Source organism: Zophobas morio, unplaced genomic scaffold (assembly GCF_036711695.1).
Source record: "Zophobas morio isolate AGI-343-1 ecotype UQ-CSIRO unplaced genomic scaffold, CSIRO_AGI_Zmor_V1 ptg000428l, whole genome shotgun sequence".
Lineage (NCBI taxonomy): Eukaryota > Metazoa > Arthropoda > Insecta > Coleoptera > Tenebrionidae > Zophobas > Zophobas morio.
Window position 1 is genome coordinate 223,432 of NW_026972532.1, and position 22,411 is coordinate 245,842.

Below are 22,411 nucleotides of genomic sequence, written 5' to 3' on the forward strand. Positions count from 1 at the left end.
AGAGACTCAATATACCGCCTAAACCAATATTACATAATTTAACTGCTTTGAAAGGAGAGAAGCCCTTAATATAATAATAAAATAGTTATTGAACACGGACTGTCCCGCGCTTGGGGTAGGGGACTCGGGCAGAAAGGAGCGGCTCAGGGTTAAGTATTAATTAAATTAATTTAATTCTTATTAACAAGCTTTATCTTCGAGACAACAAGCTTGTTTATCAACTCTTTACAACTATTAGTAGCTACAACCCAATACCTTTAGAATGCATTTTTTGTACTTGACCATAAAGGCAGAAAGTGTGCACTGTGAAATCGGTATTACTCGTCGGTGCTCTATTCACCAAGGTTTGGTAATAATTAACACTTTTGGTTTGATGAGTTAGGTACCTTTTTTTAAAATAGTACTAACCATTCATGACCATGACAAAAAAGGATTCGAGGCTCGAGTCCTTGACCTCCTCTTCCAGCGGTTTCTTTAAAAAAATACCAATTATTAAAAACGAAGGTTTAACGGATTTACAACTATATTTTAGTCGGTAGACATGAAAATAGTATGACAAGAGCAGATAATGAAGATAAACGGAAATAGATATAAAAATCTTGTTTTTATCAAGTAATTTTATATTCTAATGGTTTAAAAATATTAAAAGTAAAATAAAAAATAATTTAAGCAATAGGAATATATATTATGTCATCATGAGTATTATTATGGATTTAAAATTATGTTAAAGTAAGATCAAAAAATAAGACATGAAATTAATATAATATAAGCAAATATAAATGCAGATACACGAAAATATATATATAAAATTGTTTACAAGTTATTTTGAAAAATCGTTTTAAGCTAAACTCAAACTTTAAAAAGGATAAAAACCTTAAGAATGAAAGCAGTTTCTATGATATAAACTAAATTGAATAGATCTTAATCTAAACTTATATTTACACAAAAAAACAATAAAAACAGTTGTTAATTAGGGCGCTATAGGATTTTTACGAAAAATTTTAAACAAACAAATTTAAACAATAGTGTACGAAGGATTAGGCGCTAAAGTTATTTGTTCGAAAGTTTGAAAGCTCGATGTTTGCTGATCCGAATAATCACCGAAGGCAAAACTAGAAAGTTAAATTTAGATACCCAGCACCGATAATTATTTTCTAGTAGCTCTAATTTTTAAAATTAGTTAAATTTCAGCAAGATAGGAAGATTCTTCTTGAGTAGCTTCGTAGTTGCAACATGGTTTCCACTAAGCAAAACTCTTTAAAGGGTAGACTTATGATTTTAAAAATGGAGCTAATAAATTTTAAGTCCTATGCTGGGAAGCAAACCGTTGGCCCCTTTCACAAGGTAAACTTGAAATCTTTTTTAAATATTTGGTTTTGGTATAATGAGTCATTTAAAAAAAATTTAAAAGTGTTTTACGTCCGTGGTTGGGCCCAATGGAAGCGGAAAGTCAAACGTTATTGATGCACTTTTATTTGTTTTAGGTTTTCTTTTCAGTAAAATATTTATTATATCCAGAGGCCGTAACTTTATAATAAAATAAGGTTTTAGGGCGTCCATTATCCGTCAAAAAAAAATTTCAGACTTAATACACAGCAGTGAAAAGAGCGATCCTTGCGACTTCTGCCAAGTGAACATTTTCTTTCAATCTATAGTAGATTATGAGGTAATTTTATTCTATAGATTCCTTTAAAAATTATATAAGTTAACCATAAGTTATGGGTATATTATATTAGTTCTTTTGCATTTTCTTTTAACTTTTATATATTAACCTCTTGGTCTTACGGAATTTGTTATTGTTAGACCTCTCTTTTTAGAAATGACACTATAACGGTTTTTTACGAAGCACTTTTTAAGTCCCTAATTTATAGTTAGATAACCACTTCCATAAATCTTTTTAAATTTAATATACCTTAGGAAGTCCAAATTTTTTAAAAATTACGTAGATTCTTTTTGTAAGGTTTGCACTATAACGGTTTTTTACGAAGCACTTTTTAAGTCCCTAATTTATAGTTAGATAACCACTTCCATAAATCTTTTTAAATTTAATATACCTTAGGAAGTCCAAATTTTTTAAAAATTACGTAGATTCTTTTTGTAAGGTTTGAAAATCAATTTTAATTGGGTATTTAAATCTCTCAGTACTGAAAGGTTTGAATTGCGTTTTTATTATATTAAAATTAGATCTCGTTACAAATTTTTGATAACTCGAAGCCATGCTAAAGAGTATTTATATAAAATTTTTTACTCTACTTGATTATAACTGGTTTGGGATTTAAAAAAAGTAAACTGGAAGATTCAATTTCTTGCAAAAGATTAGTAGAAAATTTTTTAACTGAAAGTTCGACTGCGCAGTGCGCTGAAGTTATTAATTCGTCTCATAACTTTAGTGTTATGAAAAAGTTTTTAACTTTTACATTTTTTCTGGTTTATAAATTAAATTATTTCTTTTATTTTTTGCTAATTATTATTCGTATATATTCAGAGTGACAGTGAGAACTATGAAGTTATTGCAGGTCCTCTTTTTGTTTATAATTATTAATTTAGTAGAAATAATTTTTTCGTAGTGATTTTATTAATAAAAATTCTAAATTTAATAAATCTTTTTTATAATACTTTTAATTTAATTTTCTTATAACTTGAGACTTAGATCCCATTTTTTTAATGTGTGATTACCTCGATCGAAATATTGCGGCTTATATTATAGTATATTTAAGTGACGTTGGTTTTATATGAATTTTTTACTTTTTACTTTTTATTCTTTTGCACTTTGTTATTGCTCATCTTGTAATTATTATTTTTAAAAAAAAATTACTTGAAATTTATATATAATCATCTGTTTACTGTTCTACAGTTTAATTTTTTAAAAAATCGTTTTTTATCTATTAGGCACTAATTTAAATTAAAAATATTCAACTAATTTAATTCTTTGAAAGGATCTGAATTGGTTATTTCTCGCAGAGCAGATCGGAAATCTACCTCAACTTATTTTATTAATAATAACGGTGAGTCATTGCGACAGCGCTGCTCTGAATTTTTTTTAAAAAATCTTGATGAGTTGTAAGATATTAATAACGATTAGATTTATTTTTGCTCTTAAATTCGTTGTGAAAATTATTTATTATATACTAATTTTTTTTTAAATTTGTTTACACTTAAAAAGAATAATTGAGAATTTTTAAAATTTGCAAGCGTGGCTCCGTTGTACTTTATTATTAACAATCTTGTATTTTTTTTTAAAATTTTTTTAATACGAATTAAGAGTATTCACTTTATTATTATTTCTTTATACAAAAGTTGTGAAGATGGAAACTATAATTGAGACTCTTAAAGGAAAAGGAGTTGATCTTAGTAACAACAGATTCCTAATTCTACAGGTTTATAGCTTTTTAATAATTATATTTATAATAATAATAATATATATAACTATGCAGGGTGAAGTCGAGCAGATTGCATTAATGAAACCGAAAGGTAAAGGTGATGGCGATCGCGGTTTATTAGTAATATTTTTACACGTAAAAGGCTTAATCTTTTTCTCTTTTACTTTTAATCATTTCATATTATAAACGCAAATTTTTAATGGCAAAAAGTAATTTTTTTTATAACTTGTTATATAAGAAATCTTTTTGAAGCTGCTTAAAAAAAAATTCCATTTTTATTATATAGTATGCTTAACGCGTTAAACTTTTTTAATTATTAATGTATGCAGGAATATTTAGAAGAGATTGTGGGAAGTGATCAGCTGAAGCCACTTATTGCAGAGGCCGAAGAAAAAGGTCTTTAAGAATTTAATCTAAATTAATTTGCTTGTAACAAGTTTAATTATAAAAACTTCTGGTTTTTAAATTTATGATTTGATTGTATATTTATTTTTTTCTGTTGTCTACAGTTGAGGCCTTTACACAAGAAAGAGAGCTTAAATTCAACCGCCTGAAGGCTAATCAACACGATCGCAGCGAGCTAGACGGGACGGTGACGAATACCGTCGCCTATATACGAAAAAAAAATGAGCTCAGTGCCCTCCAATGTAAATTTTTTCAGGTAATTTTTGATCGCCTCTATTTTTTTAATGTCGCTGTTCAAATTTGTGATTGATAGCTTCAAAGAGCTCTAATTCAGCACGACTGTCTCTCTTGCGAAAAAGAATTACAGGGAAAGTTAGCAGAGTTGCAAAATTTGGAGGATGCCGTCAAGCGTTCGTTTGAGCAGCTGAAAGATTTGGAGGAATTCCGCGCACGCGGTAACATCCGTTATGAGTTTTTCTTAAGACCTGTCATAGATTATTTGATCTATCTTTAATTCTTTTTATAATTTTAATTTCTAATACTGAAAATTCCTTAGATCTGCAGGAACTAAAAAAACTTGAGAGTGATCTTCAGGAAGCCAAAGAAGCATTCGCCGCTCTTGAAATTCTGGACACCAAAAAGCGGTTTTCCGCTTTTTTTTCGCTTAAATTTATATATATTTTTTGAAATAAAGTTTTTATAGTGAGGATGTTAAACACTGCCAAAAAAACGGTATAGTTTCATTATGTGGTATATTTAATGAACTTTTTTGGTATGTTGGATCCCAGGCAAACGCATGCTGAGTGGCATGCAAGCTCTTGAAGAATCGCTCAAAGCCACATGCAGGGCCATTGACTCTGACAACGCGTTTCTGGTGGAGTCGGAGCTTCAATCAAAACTCTTAAAAGAGAAATTGGTGCGTAATATTTTTTAATGAGCGTTCATCACGTGGTCTCATCCCCCCACCCTGCTATAGGCACACGAGGAAGTTGTTTTTGAAGAGCTGAAAAGAAGCCTTCAGGCGTCGATAGCCGGAGAAGCGCAAGAGTTGGAGAGAAAAGAAACTGGTTGGTTCCTTGTTCACTACATTATTTGCGTTGCTGTGTATATTTATAATATTCATCAGAACTACAGCCGTGGACTCAAAAACTTAGAGACCTTCAAACTCAGTACGATGTTGCAGAAAGTGAGTATCACATGCTTCGCGATAAGTACCACAAGGTTTCTTGTTATTGAATATTTATTTTTATGGAAATAGTATTTTTTTTTATGAATACCAAAAGCAAATGGAACAGAAAAAGGAGGCTGAGGAGACTCTCAACAAATTAACGCATCTTCTTAAGGAGCAGAAAACCGCTTTGGAGGCCACCCGGATCCGCCAAACTGCCATTCCAGTGGAGTTGCAGGCTTTAGAAAAAGAACTTTCGGTTTCCTGCTTTATAAATGTTTATATATTCAGGAGTATTCTTTATTTTTCTGATAAAAAGACACATGTTAAAAAAGAAGAGGAGGTGAAAAAAGCTCTAAAGGAGGAACGGATGAAGCTGGAAGAGTCTAAGTCTAACCTCAGCACATCCCTTAGTAAAAGTGCTGTACTAGAACGGCTGATGGAACAGAAGGTTTTTTTTTTCTTTAAAAAACGTGCACTTTGCCTGTATTTCACAAAAAAATTGCAGAAAGTTGGGAATATTCAAGGAATATACGGAAGACTGGGGTCGCTGGGGACCATTGCGGTGCAGTTTGACGTGGCAATAACAAGCGCGTGCCCTTCTCTTAACAATATTGTGGTCGACACCGTTCAAACCGCTCAGAAGTTTACGTTTTATCACTATATAAAACCATTATTTTTTATGGACATTCCAGATGCGCAGAATTTTTAAGGTCCGCTAATGTTGGAAGAGCCACTTTTTTAATATTGGAGCAGTTGAATGAAAACTTGATAAGGAGGTTCTTATTATTCATTATTGTTACTATCTTTATTATTCATTATTGTTATTAGGAGCCGGCAGAAGTTGGAAACTCCCGAAAATGTGCCTCGTTTATATGATTTGGTTGAACCGAAGGCCGAGCATTTTCGACCCGCCTTTTACCATGCACTTCGTGACACTCTCGTGGTCAAGGGTCGCTTTACTTGCCACGTGAGCGTCCCTTTCTCTATTTACATGCATCGAATAGACTTGGCGCAAGCAACACGTGTTTCCACGGCGGGCAGGCAACGTTACCGCTCCGTAACTTTGAAAGGCGAAGTGGTGGATGTCAGCGGCACTCTTTCGGGTGGTGGGCACCAGTAATGCTTATCGTCATTATTATTATTATCGTCATTGCTTGAAACCCCTTGAAATCTTTTCAGTGTCTCACGTGGGGGCATGTCTTCCCGCCTCCATGACGATTCCGTTACGCCTGAATCCATCGCGCAGCACGAGAAGCAAATACTTGTAATTTTTTCCCTTTTCTTAATGGCGTCTTGAAAAACCTCGTCATGTGATTGGCTGCCATCAGAGTTTTCAAGAAGAAACTTCTAAAGTCGGCCAAAGTATAGAAGACTACCGAAAGAGAATAAATGAACTGAATGTAGTAATTATTTTTTGCTATCCAACTTTTTTTGGTTTTCATTATATTTACTGTAAAAGAATGAACTTTCGAAATGCACCTTGACCCTAAAAAAGCATGAAATGGAGATACACGCGAAGACCCAACAAGTTTGCATTACTAAATCATTATTATAAAGTTTTCGTAATATTATTTGTTATTTATTAGATTCAGGAAACAGAACTTTTGCTTTCTAAAATAAAGTTTTCTTTATTTTTCCTTAAAAAAAGTATAACTTTTAAATTTCTTTATTTTTAATGCCGTTAGAAATATTACCATCAGCGCTGAAGACGCCGCGCGCCAAGCAGAGCTAGAAAATTCTGCGAAAGTCCTCCAACCTGTATTAAAGAAGACGAAAGCCATCGTCAGTAAATATACTGAGTCAGTCGATCTCTTAAAGAAAAAAATTTTGGATATTAGTGGCCCAAAGTTGAAGTCACAAAGCCTAAAAGTAAGTGTGATTGCTTACGATTATTATTATTATTGTTATTATTGTTATTATATAAAATAGGTGGAGACTATCACCAAGGAGCTGGATACGTTGGCTACCGCCATTACCCGCACGAACGTTTCTGTGAAAGCCAATATAAAAAAGAAAAAAACGATGGAAGACAAAATCGAAAGCTTATTGGGAGAGATCGACTCGAATAAGAAGTTTATAGAAACCACTAAAAAGGAGTTTGAGGAATTAGATGAAGTATGATTCGTTAAAAAATATTATAAATATGAAGATAAATAGTGTAAGATAACACAATTATTGTGAACTCTAGAAAAGTGATACAACAAAAAATATAAAGAAATAAAAAAGTAATCATAAATTTATAAAAAACAAAAAAATACAGAAAATATAATTAAAAAATTAATGAATAAGAAATAATGAATTAAATAATATAAATAATAATAGAAAGCTCAGAAAGTTCTCGAAACTATTAAAGTTGCTAATGAGTTATACGAAGCCAAGAAAAGAGAAATCGAGCAGAACGACATTCAGTACTGCTTTTTATATATTGAACCATTTTCATTATAATTTTTACACATTTATATATTTCAGCTACAATACGCTTAAAAAGGAGGCTACAAACAACCGCTCCTTATTGGTCGATCTCGCTAATAACGTGGACCACTTAGCAGCTGATGTTAATATTTTGTTACTATTATTTCATTATTTTATCTATTTTTATTCAGATAAAAACACGCCGTGAGCATATCAAGTATTGGACTGAGATGCTTAAAAAGTTGGAACTTCTTCCCTTTCCTTCTTTTGTGAAGGAACCCCCACAAAATTATCATGAACTTAAAGTTTTTTTTATTACCACGTACTAAAGCACGTAAGAGTGAAAGGCTGCCACGTGTTTCGTTAGGAATATGATTTGGAGGAAATAAAGCAGTTTAACAAGGAAGAACTGGAGTACAAAGTGACCATTCTCGACGAGGAAGTTAAAAAAATGAATCCCAACATGTCGGTTCTTGCAGGTTTTTTATTAAAAAGGCGGTAGTGTTTGTTGAAAGCGACCAATCACCGCCTACTTAGAATACGCGCAGAAGTGTCAAGAGTATGAGGCAAAGAAAAGAGACTACGGTTTTTTCTCAGCTTCGCTGTTTTTTTTCTCTTTTCTTGTATTTTACTGAAAATCATTTAATTCTGCAATTTTCGTTTATATTTTTTTTATGTAATACTAATTGTAGAAACGGCTAGCCAATTACGGGATACCGCAAGGGCCGAACTTGCTCGCTTGAAAAAAGAAAGGTTTTATTTTTATGAGGCATTCATTGTTATTGGCGCTTGTGGTTACTTTTCCTATAAAGACTGACTATCTTTCTGGACGGCTTCAGTAAAATAGCCCTCAAGCTGAAGGAGATGTACCAGGTTTCGTCTTTTTTTCCTTAAAATTTTCCAACCATGCGGGCCTGAACCAATGACTGTGAGCGAAGATGATCACGATGGGAGGCGATGCTGAGCTGGAGCAGGTGAACAGCCTGGATCCCTTCGAGGACGGCATCGTCTTCAGTGTGAGGCCTCCGAAAAAGTCGTGGAAGAATATTTCCAATCTCTCCGGAGGAGAAAAAGTGACTTTGCGGCGGCGCTCGTTCTTTTCTGGCGCTTTTCTCACTCTTTTCTTTACTTGCAGACTCTGAGCTCCCTCGCGCTCGTGTTTGCTCTGCACCACTACAAGCCCACGCCTTTGTATGGCTGCGCTTTTTCATTATTATTAATTCCTTATTTACTGGCGGGAAAAAAAAGATACGTGATGGACGAAATCGACGCCGCGTTGGACTTCAAAAATGTGTCGATTGTGGCAAACTATATTAAGGAAAGGACTAAAAACGCTCAGTTTATTATTATTTCCCTAAGAAACAACATGTTTGAATTGGCCAACCGGCTAGTTGGAATTTATAAGACAGCCAATCAGACCAAAACTGTGGCTATCAATCCTTCCTGCATACAAGCAAACCCACTACAAGCGACAATGCCTTGAAAAGCCGGGCAGATGCGCCGTTAATAAAAGTAACTTCCGCTTTACGTGTAATTGGCTTCCCGTCAAGCGACGTAAATGTACATATCCCTAAACCACGTGGAGAGTAGGCAACGAATATCTATTAAACCAATAAGTGTACGGGCGCTGAGGGTCACAGGAAATGTACTTTCGTTCAATTAGCGATGCGATGCAGCGTTTAATCAACTCATCGGACGGCCGGTGACCTTAATGAGAGGTCCAGCTTATCATTGGAAACAAAAACCAAGTGCAGGGTATAGCGACAAACTAGTTATTTGCGCGGCGACTTGAGAAACCAAATGGGTGTGTTCGAGGGTTTTCCTGGTCTTCAGAACCCTCATAATGGCGGCTTCAATGCATAGTAGGCGGTTACGAGCAATATCAGAACTTTCCTGCTAGAAAAACAATGAGCAACAATCATGCCTTCAAGAAGATATCAATGCTTTCCTTCACGTGCTCATCGCTGTTATTTCGGGCCAATTTTAATAATGAAACTTTCCGTTTAGCACAAGACAATGCGGTGTTGAATACGAATATTTTCTCATTCGTTACATTACTTGTACACAACAAATAAGCCGTACTGAATTATAAGGAAACAAAAATATGCACCGCTCTAATAGAATAGGAAACTTTCTAGAGCACAACGATGGAAGAACCTCACGTGCAACCTGGTCACTCCCGACAATTTTTGCAAGTTCCTAAAATTCCTTCCGAGGTAAATTAAGGGCTACAGTAGCAACCAATCAACCGCCACCTTAAAGGACACGTTGTCTTTTGCCTCGAAGGCGAGAAGCAGGTTCAACTGAGGCGGAGTAACCACTAATACCTTTTCTATTTTAAAAGAAAATCTCACGCGCAAGTGAACGCTCCCCTGGAAAAGTATAGGAAGTATTTAATGAAAAACTTCAACTATTACGCATACCAACGCAAAATTCCACATCAGGCGCCGCCTCGGATAATCCTTTTGATAAAAGGCATCAAAACTCTGCACATTAAACGAAATATTGCTCGAGTTGGTCACAAAAAAAAATAGTGAAAAAAAGATTACCACGCGAGCTTTTTCCAATAGTGGATGTAATATGATTGGGCTCTGACTTCCAATGGACCAATAACTTTTAGTCAGAACTTTCACGGACAAACCAAAGTCAAGTATATGCTTTAAGCATACCATATAAAAATGTTACTAAATTTATATTTATATAAATATAACCGCATTTCTATACTTGCTAGCAATTTCATTAGAAATAATGAGGTCCTTCAACAGTCCCTCCAGCTTGTAGACAAAATGGTAGCCAAACTCGTGCTTTATTTCAAGAATAATAAATTTTTCGGCCTCCATACTGTAAAGTTTGTCTTCATAATAATAATATCATTTAAATCATAGTAATCATTAAAAAAAAAGACCTGCAAGCAAACGTTTTGCTAACGTCTCGCGATAATATTTTTCAAATATATCTTTGTCCTGTCATATAAAAGAATATTACGCTTCATTATAAACGTTAAGCGCGTTTTCTTAAGGCTCTAACGACTTATTATGAATATGTGCTTATAAGCAAAAATAAGAGAACCTCAATAAACCGAAGCACCTTCAAAATTTTTTTTAACGAGCGCTCCACCTCCTCTTCGGTTCGCTGTAAAAGGCAAAGACACATGATGCAAGAGACCCGGCAAAAACACATGCAGAGGTATACCCCCATTAGCGTGTGCTGCAGAAGATGGTTGATGTGATACGGAAAGTACTTGGGAAAAAGAGAATTCGAGTTGAGCATGCACCGAAAGGACTGGCGTACGCATGAATATAGCAGAGAATCACAATAGAACAAGTGAAAACCTGATTATAGACGGCCTCAAGCTCAAGGTCACTCCCAAAGCACTCTTTAAGTATCGCGTCGTATTTATTTTTGAGGTCGAGAAAGTACTGAAAAGAGGTTATATAAAGTGAAGAAAAAAAGGAGTGAGATTACTTGAACGTAAGCCAATGCATCCCCGCGCCGGTGGTTTTCTATAAACTTCGCTCCTTCGGGCAGAAAAAAAAGTAGCGAAAGGAATAAGTAAAAAAAAAGGCTCATCGGGAAGAAAAACGTAAACCTGCACAATTCAAGTGCGAAGAAAGAATCTCGACTAGCTTTTGTCGTCCACGCGCATCTCTGGAAAATAAATTGTACAACAGGCGCAGTTCTATAGGCAAAAAAACAAGTGATAGATGTACCACGTGACTTAACAACGGTTGTAGTTACCTTCTACCATGTGCTTATCCAACCATGAGTGCAACTCCGTTGAATTAGCGGCCTAACATCACGTGAAAACCAACAGCTCACGTGGGAGACAAAAAACGTGACAACTAACCTCTGTCAGGGTGGCAAAGTGGCTAATAAGAATGGTTTCCTCCATAACCCTGGAGACTTTTGCGGCCGTTTCTGCATTAATCTAAATCAATGCTCCAAATTATTATAAAAAAACTCATACTAGAATCCATATACTCGGTGGCACGCTCTAATTCTTCCTGAAACCAAACATCTGCCTTTTTGCTAATTATAAAAAAAATAAGATACACAATGGAAGCAATCAAACAATACTTTTTTCAAATAAGACAAAACATTGTGACTGGTTATAAAGGAAACACTTTCTGTTTGAAAATATTCTTTAGAGCTGAGAAGATATTCGTTTTCAAAAATTTCGTCGTAAAGAAATTCTTGAACACTGGAAAGTTGAACAAGCATAGTAAGAAGCTCTTTCATTACAACTCTAAAGATTTACATAAAACTTGAATATAAAAATAAAAATTATCAACACTGAAGAAAACCTGTTAATCGCAATGCCGGTCCGCTCTAAAGTTATCTGTTCCAGTAAATGCTGTCTTAACTGAGAGAGAAATTGCGCTCCTTCCGAGTAAAATGTTTTTAATCTACAACGAAATAAAATATAAAAAAATTATTATAAAATAAAAATTATAAAAAAAAATTAAAGTACTTTCTAAAGACGTTTTTAGTAGTAAAATTTAAATCTAATAACTCTTTCTTATAATTATAGCTAAAAGTAAACTAATAATGTTAAGAACCCCAAATCATAGACAGAAAGAAGTTCTGCATTATCTTCCAAGTAAACTCGGTCCTATCAGTACAGTACAATAAAGAAAACTAAAAAAATTGAAAGAAAAAAAAAGTTACCAGACTGGCTAAAATATCTCTTATCATCGTTAAAGAAGTACTATACATCTTCCAAACTTGTGAAAATATAACAATATATTCATCATGGCTACAGTTTTTCAGCTACATAAGAAGTATTTGCAAAAATAATAAATTAAAAAATAAATGAGCTCTTTAATATGGTGTAATTTTTTTTTTTACCTTTTCAAAAGATTTTATTGAATAAGAGCTTAGGAGATTTTTCAACCCTTCATATATAATTTCTCCTTGATCGTAAAGAACCAAGGTGTAACAACAGCTAAATAACTTTAAAACACGTAAAATAATAAATTGGGCTGTGCTTTATAACCGATAAAGTTCCTCAAAACTTAAATTACTGGTCTTCTGTTCTTGAATTTGAGTAATAGCTAGTTTTAAAGTCTCCCAAAGACTTTTAATCTTTGAAGAATCCAAGTATTTCTTTATTTTTAATATCACAGATAGAGTTTGTTATATATCACTATAATAAACTTAATAGAGTTGGTAATATCTAAATACTTTTTGAAGATGAAAAGGTTTTATTAAGGTTGAAGAAGTCCTTTCCATTATTTTCCGAAAAAACCATTATAAAAAATTTAACTATATTTTCCTTTAAATTAAAAATAAAGGACTATTAAAATAACAAAAATATGCACACCACAAAAAAATATAAATAACTTATGTTTTATAAGGAGCTTCCCATTAGAAAGAGGTTTAATAAAGTAAAATGTGCTTTATTCCGAAAAAAGTTATTAACTTTACGGAATCCCTGCGTTGAAGCCCGCCCTCATATCACGTGCAGCTACTCTTCAAGAGATTCGCTCTTTTAACTTTTCAGAGTTCCTAATTGGATAAAAAATTGAAACGGACAAATAATTTAATTTTTTGCATGTTTTAATAGCCATTTTGCCAGTAATATTTTACCATTAAAAAACATTCTTTTTTCAAATATTTTAACTCAATTAGCCTTAAGTCTATTTAATTTTTTAATGTTCTTTCAGCCGAATTAGACCATTATAGCAAAGTGAGGACTGTTTATTGTCAGCTGATGTAAGCGTGTTTGGCTGCTTCCATATTTATTCCCCTTCACTCGCCACGTTTTTTTTTTCATGCTTAGTTTGCGTTAAGGTCTACCTTCATTATCACGGACTGACAGTGGTTAAGGGGTTTAGTGTATGGTTTTAGTAATAGTTGTAGGCTAGGAAGCTAGAAGCAATAAAGAGCGTTTAAGGTACAGGTACTTAATAACTTAGGGATAACCTTTAGGACTAAATAACTAGATACTTTAATTATAGTGTTACAATCTTATCATTTTTTCCTATTTATTATTATTTTAGTTAAATTTTTTTTTTCTATTTTAGGTCTTCATAATGAGCAAACTTAAACCCGCTTTTACAACTTTTATTTTGTGCCGCAGTAGTTGCACAGAGTTTTACAACCTTGGCTAACCTAATAAGTGTGGTTCTGCAACTAGTCACAAGTTTGCTCAAAAGTAACAGTTGACGTTACCAGGGCCGCATACTACTATACGTTTCGTTTAATGGCGACCCAGTAATTTAATTTAACTGTAAAAGAGTATTACGCATAAATCAATAATACTTGAATACATATACTTGACAAGGTTGGTTTTAATAAAGTAAAGATGTTTGGTGTCGTTATAAAACCTACTGCTTTCAAGATACTTAAGTTAAAAGTTTTTTACCACTTTTTCTTTGCTGTTAAATTATTTTTAACTACTACTGTCTACCTTTATCGAAATGTGTGACAGAGCTTACTTTATAAAGCCGTCAAGCTTAATAAAGTTCTTTCGTTTACAATTTTCTGTCTCGGTTACCTGGTAAAAATTTTTTCTGTTAATAAACAGTTATAAGAATCAATCGGTGTTAATTCACTGCTATAGAATTGGGTACCAATAAATTTACCAAGTTGTATAAAGTAAATCCATAAAAGCTACATTAGAAAGTTCTATAATTTATTTATCCTTATTTACTTGTTCCTTATTAAGTTCTTATAAACTGATCTAGATATGTTGTAGACTTACTTTGCTTTTATCTGTCGTTTAAACAAGTTACGGCAATCACGTTTGCAAACTTAGCTATTATATCTAATTTGGCTTCAAAAATGTCCATGAGTATTTGTCCGTAATAGAATTAGCTCTATTCTTGTAACTTTTTGTCGGTTTAACTTTTTGGGTTACTAATAATAGTATAAACTTAAAAATTATTTAATAACTTATTTACTGATGTTACTTTAGATTAGCTGTCGCTTATAGCTGTTTATAATAAAATATGTGTATATTAAAATACAGAAGTTGTATTTTCGTTGTTACTCTTATTTTTTCTTATAGTTACTTTACAGTTATCGGTTAGAACGAGCAGTGACAGATATTAAGCATAATCCGACTTTCGTAGGGCCATTAATACGTCACTTAAGACAAAATCCCTTCCAATTTTTTTTGATAACACCTTAAAACACCTTAAAGTCTGAAGAACACGCCTTTTGCGTTTTTTTTACTCGGTGATAGGAACACAAGCTAACTTTATACAAGTGAAGAAGAGTCTAACAGTATTTTAAAAGAAGATTCTTCTAATAAATGTCATGAGTAATACTAGAAAGGCCTTGATAATACTATCAGCAATAAAGCTGATGTCTAATTTTACATTTAATAAGCTGGTGGAAAGGTACATATTGTGAAAACCAAGACATATCCTGAATAGCTCCAAGCCAATTATTTAAAAGTATCTAAATTAAAAGTAAGTCAAATGGTTGAATAAAAGTTATTAAAGCGTTAAACTCCGACTTTTTACCTCGCTCTTGCCAAAGTTGGACATTGCAACTTATAACGTAGAGGAAAAACTTATATCATTATAATTTTGTACAAAGTAGCTTACAGGAAAAATAATACTTTTAATACTCTATGTCAAACTTTAAAAACACACCTATTAACTATGATCCTGAATATATGGACGAGGAGAAGTTGCCTTTAGTCACCATGGTGACCTATATTGTTTACCATACTTAAAAACTTAATTGAGAAATCTTATACTTTGATTATTTTTTTTTAGCTAAGAGAGCAATTAAAAGGCTACCAGGAAGTGAAGAACTATACCGACTTGCAACTCTACAAATTTCTTAAAGCCAGAGATTTTAAAGTAATTTTTCGGGATCCTTTCATTTTATATCAAAATTTACCTAATATATTATTTATAATACTATTTTTTTTAAAGCTAGATGTTGCTGCTAAACTTTTTCTTGATATGCTAGATTTTAGAAAAAGGTATTACCTTGTAAAATTTTATAATTCTCAAAATCTTGGAATTGTCTTATAAAAATTTATCTTTCTACCTCTGGACTTTTCTTTTATATATCCATATATCTTTAAAAATAGTTTTAAAGAAAATTAATTTTTAACACCTGTTGAATATAAAAGTGAGAGTATTGATAACTTGGTCGAAAATTATGAACCTCCTTATGTCTTAAAGAAATATTCCACTGCTGCTTATCACGGTTTAGATACAACCCTCTTATAAGAAGCAACTCAAACTATTATAATATTCTCTCGTAGGCGTTTCAAAAAGTGGACATTTAGTTTGGTATGATAGAATCACTTTACTTGACTTAAAAGGTAAACAATCTTTTTAGGTTCCTCCTTTTTAATTTTGTATTGCTTATAATTAAGGATTGCTCAAGTCTGTTCGTCCTTCTGATTTTCGTAAATATTACCTTCGCGAAACAGAAATTATGAGGTAGTAAATAAATTTACTAACACGTTTACACGGTAGCTTCAAGTAATACCAACAAGACTGATCATGGCCCGGCGTGTGGAGAAAACAGGGAAGCCCTGCCACCAAAATATTATTGTTTATGATTTTTATGGTCTCTCTTGGTCTCTTATAAATAAAGAAGGTCTACAGATCCTTACTAAATGGTCTGTTTCTAAAATTTTACTACTGAATAGCGGTGCAAAGGTTTGCATCCTCCATCAGCGACGTCGAATCTAATTATCCTGAATCGATGTACCAAACTTTTATAATTCGGGCGCCGACCTTCTTTCCGATGGTTTATAACCTGGTTAAGGGTTTACTTCCTCAAGAAACTCAGAAAAAAATAACTGTTTGCGGTGTGTCGTTAAATTTTTTAATGAAATATTTTTTGAGCTAAGACACGTTAAGCAAATATCTTATATAACTCGCCACTGGTTACTTGCGATCTTAATAATATAATAATTTTGCAATCCAAATCCAAGGTAAAAATTATTATAATACTCTTCGGGAATTTATCGAGGAAGACCAAATACCTGATTTCCTGGGAGGTGTATTCGTTATCTTCCGATGTTTTTATCTCGATATCTAAATTTTATTATTTTTGGCTAATCAAAGGCTCCTGCAAGCTTTGCGCAAAAAATAACGGGAAAGGCTGCGGGATTCGCCGAGTGGATGCGGATATTTTTGGGCTCTACGAAGGTTTTCACTATGCTGAACACCCTGTGTTTCTCGGTTGAGTTTGTGTGGCTGTAAGGAATAAGGGCTGGAGGGCCGATCCCTGAAAAGTATTATTTAAACAGCAGACTGAATGATTGGAATCAGGTTCTTCATAGTATATTTTTTTTAATTAAAAGTAGTACAAAATGAGCAACAGTAGCACTGGTGGTTTTATTATATTTCCTTTTTGTAAATGTTTATCCAATATGCTTTAAAAAAATAATAGTACGAAATAAAGTCTGGGAAAGAGGAATATATCACCGTGCCTGATGTAAAGCAAGGTCATTCGTGCTTCACTTCTTATTCTTTTTTTTTAAGTTTTTACTAAATAAAAATTTTATAAAGATTTGTCACTTGAATTTTTGACTTTTTTAATCCTCATTTTTATATTTTTATAGAAACTATTATTGAGTACGAATACTCGTCAAAAGACTTCCTTCTGGAATTCAGGTTTAACATTAGCACGAGTTTTTAATTATTTTCGTTAATATTTTTGCCAATAAAGCATTTTATTCAACGCTTCCCACGAAGTCATTACAAAGGAAAACTTTAATAGCATGGAAGTGGTAGTTTCTAAGCAGAAAAATGGTTATCTCATGCACACCTCCGTCCGAATGCGGGTCGAGTTATGACTTTTCTTTTATAGAAACTGTTCACGTACCGCACAAAGGAAGCTACACGTGCGCAAAAGGTACGGAAAATGAACTTTGGCGAGTAAATATTTTTCATATTTTTATGAAGAGGGAACGTACGTGCTTCTCTTTGCAAATTCGCAGCATTACTCCGCGGCGAAACTATATCTTCACTATCAACTCGTTTCTGCTAAGTATAAAGCAACAGAAATTGTTGTGTATTAGACATTTTTAAAAGTTTTTAATAAAAAATAATGACTTTATATTTAATTAACATTAAATTTGTAGTGGTAGAGAGGATCCTTCTGCGACGGCCTCTTTTGTTTATGAGGTGCTTTATTATAATGGTCGCGAACTTTGTATTTGTAATTGCGACGATTCTTAAACTCTCATTAGAGCGATGAACCTTCATTAGCAGACACCACACCGACGTCAAGGTGTTGCTATTGTCTTCCCTTTTATCACATTTTTCAGAAATCTCTTTACGTTCCTACCAAAAAGTTTGCTGGGCCTGCAGCCAGATAATGTCTCCGCACTTTCCATGAGCGTCAATGAGGCTGTAATAAAGGAAGGTACTTTTTATTTTACTTTTTAATTTTTTATAACGCTATAGCCTTTTTTTCTAGGACCCCTTTATGCGTTAGTTGAGCCCTCTTCGTTTTCAACAACTTTTGGTATAACTTGGTAGCTCTGCTTTCCTTAAAGGTTTCACCATTTTTTCTGGTGATAAGCTAAATCGAAAGATAAAAGAAAAGAAGCGCATACGGAAGGGCAGTGGGTTTTGCGCTACCACATGTTAACTACTTTAGGTTTCTATTAGTGGTCTGCTAAAAGTACGTATATTACGAACGGTTTGCACTACAGGCAGGCTGCTCACCTATCTCCCGGAGGACCACGAAAAGTGCACCGGTTGCCATCATCTGGATGGGCTATCCGTCCGCAAAATAAAGAAAAATTGTCCTTCCAATTTGCAATTATTTGCTCGTGTGCAGTGACGCACATGTTAATCGTTTAGCTGTGCGATGCCCACCTGTTTCTGAAGAACAGGGTGAAAGTCACTACTTTTTTATCGAGCTGAAGGACACAATCACCGGCTCCAATTTGTTGCTCTGCTGTGCAGGCAAAGAAGTGGGCAAAGAGGTTGGCGTTTTGAATGTAGACGAAATGTTCAGAAGCTTTTTTTACTGTTATATTATGTTTTGCTTTATCAACTTTTTATATTATACTCAGAAATTTATTTTAATAGTGGCTAAACGTCATGAAATCAATAGGCAGACGCCCAAAACATAAGTTTTTTTCTTCCTTTAAGCTAAAAAGAAGCCAAAGTCAGGGTAAGCCCGTGATTGGTAGTGGCTGAACGTCTAGTCTGTTTATAATAGTTTTGGTTGGGCCACAATATGGGGTTGTTGTGCTCTTTTACTCTAGTCATTAGTTGCACAACTCCCGTGTTGTGTAAGTTTACTTCGTATCTAAAACTAAAAGTAAAGAACCGGAGCCGCGAGCCTCATGGAAGTTTTTTTATATAAAGTAGAAAAACTAGTAATGTTTAGAAGCTGCTTATGATAATAGTAATACTAAGGTAAAAATATATAATGCTACCTGTAGAAAGCATAAAAAGGTTGGATATCCACTCCAGCTACGTTGCTCAGCCGCCTCACGCAGATACCCACTCGGTAGCCCCCTCGTATTTTATGATACTGCTCCTAACGGGTGATCTACTAGAAGGTCTCCGGACCCCACGAGGAGGCGCCTAAGTGGGAAACTGAGGAGCCCGCTCCTCCACTAGGCGGTATAAACTTTTTTACTTAAAGCTGACGAAGGAAAATCTTATTAGCAAGAAACACGTGATTCCTGCCGAATGAAAAGTCTCGCCGCCGCCATCTGTCGTGACGAGGCTATGTGCGCCACTAAACACGTGGGCAAGGAGGCTACATTTGGAGGATGGAAAGGAACTTGTGATCCTGGCTTTGCTGGGGGCGATAATGACTTACCTTATTGGCTCAGTTTTAACGTGAATAAAATGTTTTTGGTTGCGGCAAACTTTATTGATGTACATGTAGTGGAGTCGCCGTGGAAAGATGACGAATGTAGTGCGGGGAGAGTGCGGGGAGAGTGCGGGCAAGTCTTTCTAGGGCGGGGTGGGCTTTATAGTTGCGCTAAGCGGAGATACTCGGGAGACGCCGACGTGTACTCCTCGCAGAAAAGCTTTGAGCGATTCTTATCTAAATATCTAAAAGTTGTTCATACGTGAATGAGTACAACGCTGACTCTGTTGAGAAAAAAAGGACTTTAAAAAGTCTTGCAAGTGCTGTGTTAGCACTTGTAAAGTTTCCTCGTCGATGTTGGTGTGCGCCAGAAGTGTTGGGAGCTTCACTGTAACCGGCATTGACTTAGATACATGACGCCACAGCGAGGCTTATAGGGGTGTACCGAACAAACGCAGAAGATGCTCCGCTCCATAAACGCTCGACATTGGTTGGTCAGGCTGCTGGTTGAGCTGGTCCGTGTACTCCGCTATTGAATGCTACATGGGTGGAGCGATGAGACGCGCAGGGGGCCGACCTTACCTCGTTCCAAGCGGTAGAGCAAAAGCATTCCCAGCGCTTGGTCAAAGTACGTGCGTAGTCCCTCTACAACTTCCGCGACGACACCTGCCGCGCAAAAAAAAATTATGGAACCCGGCAGGTATCTCTCCTTTAGTAGCACAGCGAACCGTCAGAAGAGTCGGAAAGTTTGGCCTTCGAGTTCAGGTATTCGTCAAGGATCTGAGCCACGTTGGGCGTACGAGGCAGCGGCACCATCTTATCGTGTTGGCAGCGGTATATAGCAGGAGCCAATCGGGTCTAGTTGTATGGGCACCGCCAACCTTTTTTTGGTAAGTTACCAAGTCCCAGTCCCGAATCAGCTGCCGCCGTAGATTATCAGGTATAGGAAGATGGACTTCAACTTTCTGTAAAAATTCTTCTTCCTTTTAAAAAAGGTGTGATGGAGATATCAGTTCTTCACTACTAACAAAACGGCAGTAGCGAGGCGCTCACGACACGACCGTGAAATTTTACCAAGCCAAAAATCTCCTTAAACTCTTAAGGCTTAAGTGTACTGCACAAGCAGAATGCGTTCTTGCATCACCCGAAAGTGAATAGATCCGCGGAGTATAAAAACTACTTACCGTTTCCACATCGTTTAACGATTTTGCCCGCCTCTTGTTCTTTTTCTTAGCTGTAATAAGAATCAACGCTGTGATACTTAAATGCAAAAGGTGTGACAAACCGTCCTCTTCTTTCTCTGCCGGCTTCCGCTTTAAATCCTTTCTATCGACTTTTTTTTTAGAATAAGAAAAACTCTCTAAGTAATTAGTTTATATTTAATTATAATAACGGCAGTGAAAAAAGATCTTTCGTAACCTAAAAGTTCCTTTTGCCGTTGCAGATTTTCTTCGGTAAACTTCAATACTCGAGTGTCGTCGATCCACTCATCCCAACTTTTATTCCAGCCGTTGTAGTGAATGCGGTATCTACACCGCCACACGATGTTCTAAAAACGCTAAAGGCTTTGCAATAGAAAAAAAACCTTGGAGTATTGTCATCCCTAAGTTCACGTAAAAGAACCTATTAAAAAAAAAGAAAAATCTAAAATTTTGAATTACTAGAATATCTATAATAGTATACTTATCCACTAATATATATACTTTGCAATCATAAAGGCTCTTTAAAGCGACGGAATGGTAAAACAAAAATTAACTTATAAGTGAGTAACTACCTTATAAAGGACCCAAAAAAAATGGAATTAACTTTGCAGTACCTTTGCTTCGTAAAGCAACGGTCCATGGTAGCATAAAACCTTTTCGTTTTCTTCAAATCTAAACTGCGTCGCCATTAATAGTGCAAAAATAATCCGCAAAGAGGAACGCCCGGAAAGTCCTTCCTGGAGTGCCTAAAATGGCGCTGGGCCCAACAACGCACCAATTTTACTTAACTTTCGTAAATGCGGCTCCACCGAAAGTGGCGATATAATTAAAGCAACTCCGTTAAGCTCTGACCTTTTATATTATTTAAATTGTTTTTTAAGAGCTCTTAATTGTTAATTATAGAGGTTATTTTAATAATTAGTGCTATCAGTTAAGTATATAAGCTTATATGATAAAGTGTTACTATATACAAGTGTAATACTGTTTTCTTGTAAGACTAAAGATTTTTATTATTTTTGGTTTGTTTTTTTATTGTGTTTAAATTTTTTTAACTAACTAACAAAAGATAGCTAACTTAGTTTTACTAACTTTTTAGCCCATTCTACAATATTTACTAAACGTTGTGTAATAGAATTAAAAAACTAGATTTCGAGTGTTTTTTTTAAAGCTGTTACACCAACAAAATGTGCCTTTTAGCTTGTTTAATAATATATAACTTTTTTCCACTGGTTTTACCAGGTACTACAAAATTCTGAAGCAATTTTATAAAAAAGGAAATAACTCTATATAAATAATTCACAGCTTCCTTAAGTAATTGCCAACTCACATAAAGTGAGTAAATAATTTAAAATTCTTGAATTCTGTTTATACGTAAAAGCCGCACTAACGCTTAAGATGACTCCAGCACTCGCGACGCTGTCAAATAAGATTTAGCATTTCCAAAAAAAAATCCAAATCAACTGTTAACTAGATCCCCGCCTCTACCGAAAGGATAACTCTAGTTATCTTATTACTTTGTCATATCTCACGATATTTTTAGACTATCATCTCATGTTATGTAAAGACTGCAGTTCACTTTACTTTCTTAACTTAAGAACGAATGAAGGGTTTTAAGGAAAGATGCCCAAGGAAACCATAGAGAGCTAGAAGTTATAATACATAAAGAGTGTACTCAATTTAAAAGATCTATTTAATTCTAAATTAGTTGTAGACTGCCTCTTCACACTAACCTTCGTAAATTATAAAATACCCCCACAGCTAGCTTAGCAAAGGGCCGACACCTTATCTAATAAATCAAAGGATAGGCTTACGAACTAATTAGTTATACAGTGTTATTTTAATAGCAGTTCTAAAGTTATATTAATGCCTATATTTAAAACAATCTAATAAGTAAAATTTAATAATTACAATCAAAATTGTAAAACAGGCGATTACGAAGAACTCTTCTGCCCATGTCGTCTCTCAACAAGTAAGCATTCTTAGACTCTTAAGGACTAACCTTTGATAAAAAGATCTTTCCGAAGGATCGCAGTGATTCTCATCTTTTTTACCCTTGTTCTTTGCGCTCTAAAAAACCG

The 22,411-nt window shown here is 34.5% G+C and overlaps 4 protein-coding genes across 7 annotated transcripts; 2 read left to right on the plus strand and 2 right to left on the minus strand.

Annotated features, from left to right (window-relative positions):
• Positions 1-1,299: 1,299 nt before the first annotated feature.
• On the plus strand, positions 1,300-8,851 carry LOC135120866 (structural maintenance of chromosomes protein 4-like). The gene is made up of 37 exons (XM_064045191.1): positions 1,300-1,344; positions 1,412-1,484; positions 1,545-1,666; positions 2,486-2,516; positions 2,937-3,005; positions 3,298-3,377; positions 3,435-3,500; positions 3,710-3,776; positions 3,890-4,041; positions 4,099-4,240; positions 4,342-4,429; positions 4,489-4,517; positions 4,574-4,701; positions 4,762-4,852; positions 4,912-5,006; positions 5,069-5,212; positions 5,273-5,404; positions 5,462-5,598; positions 5,649-5,732; positions 5,785-5,906; positions 5,961-6,072; positions 6,136-6,220; positions 6,285-6,356; positions 6,416-6,484; positions 6,543-6,577; positions 6,642-6,825; positions 6,886-7,071; positions 7,279-7,364; positions 7,426-7,510; positions 7,560-7,673; positions 7,736-7,847; positions 7,906-7,953; positions 8,061-8,121; positions 8,181-8,241; positions 8,307-8,441; positions 8,504-8,559; positions 8,617-8,851. Exons 6-37 carry the CDS (start codon positions 3,306-3,308, stop codon positions 8,849-8,851), a joined length of 3,285 nt encoding a protein of 1,094 aa, XP_063901261.1. The 5' UTR covers positions 1,300-1,344; positions 1,412-1,484; positions 1,545-1,666; positions 2,486-2,516; positions 2,937-3,005; positions 3,298-3,305.
• LOC135120867 (cullin-3-like) lies at positions 8,847-12,413 on the minus strand. Its single transcript, XM_064045192.1, has 23 exons — positions 12,365-12,413; positions 12,217-12,313; positions 12,037-12,138; positions 11,928-11,980; positions 11,673-11,774; positions 11,446-11,614; positions 11,336-11,390; positions 11,216-11,286; positions 11,107-11,158; positions 10,958-11,047; positions 10,834-10,886; positions 10,701-10,787; positions 10,561-10,650; positions 10,438-10,500; positions 10,274-10,331; positions 10,080-10,222; positions 9,918-10,025; positions 9,792-9,854; positions 9,624-9,740; positions 9,479-9,567; positions 9,138-9,425; positions 8,991-9,075; positions 8,847-8,938 (listed from the first exon to the last, which is right to left on the minus strand). The coding sequence occupies exons 3-21, from the start codon at positions 12,082-12,084 to the stop codon at positions 9,287-9,289; spliced, it is 1,650 nt and encodes a 549-aa protein (XP_063901262.1). The 5' UTR covers positions 12,085-12,138; positions 12,217-12,313; positions 12,365-12,413; the 3' UTR covers positions 8,847-8,938; positions 8,991-9,075; positions 9,138-9,286.
• Positions 12,414-14,860: 2,447 nt separating this feature from the next.
• LOC135120870 (SEC14-like protein 2) lies at positions 14,861-19,166 on the plus strand. Of its 4 annotated transcripts, none has more exons than XM_064045195.1 (27): positions 14,861-15,028; positions 15,099-15,185; positions 15,261-15,310; positions 15,464-15,540; positions 15,599-15,658; positions 15,713-15,779; positions 15,836-15,939; positions 15,992-16,153; positions 16,280-16,345; positions 16,413-16,496; positions 16,552-16,619; positions 16,741-16,795; positions 16,913-16,964; positions 17,020-17,102; positions 17,161-17,205; positions 17,256-17,364; positions 17,435-17,477; positions 17,543-17,583; positions 17,648-17,718; positions 17,773-17,820; positions 17,878-17,955; positions 18,011-18,103; positions 18,162-18,286; positions 18,393-18,477; positions 18,752-18,819; positions 18,869-18,935; positions 19,013-19,166. In XM_064045195.1, the coding sequence occupies exons 1-27, from the start codon at positions 14,951-14,953 to the stop codon at positions 19,159-19,161; spliced, it is 2,115 nt and encodes a 704-aa protein (XP_063901265.1). In that variant the 5' UTR covers positions 14,861-14,950; the 3' UTR covers positions 19,162-19,166. The 4 variants fall into 4 exon arrangements, with proteins under 4 accessions (XP_063901265.1, XP_063901266.1, XP_063901267.1 ...); XM_064045196.1 differs by having other exon boundaries at positions 17,256-17,340; XM_064045197.1 differs by having other exon boundaries at positions 15,265-15,310.
• Positions 19,167-19,169: 3 nt separating this feature from the next.
• LOC135120871 (nuA4 complex subunit EAF3 homolog) lies at positions 19,170-21,110 on the minus strand. The gene is made up of 11 exons (XM_064045199.1): positions 20,948-21,110; positions 20,717-20,754; positions 20,551-20,660; positions 20,417-20,491; positions 20,316-20,365; positions 20,013-20,114; positions 19,860-19,947; positions 19,714-19,797; positions 19,577-19,660; positions 19,435-19,519; positions 19,170-19,376 (listed from the first exon to the last, which is right to left on the minus strand). Exons 1-11 carry the CDS (start codon positions 21,020-21,022, stop codon positions 19,292-19,294), a joined length of 876 nt encoding a protein of 291 aa, XP_063901269.1. The 5' UTR covers positions 21,023-21,110; the 3' UTR covers positions 19,170-19,291.
• Positions 21,111-22,411: the final 1,301 nt, after the last annotated feature.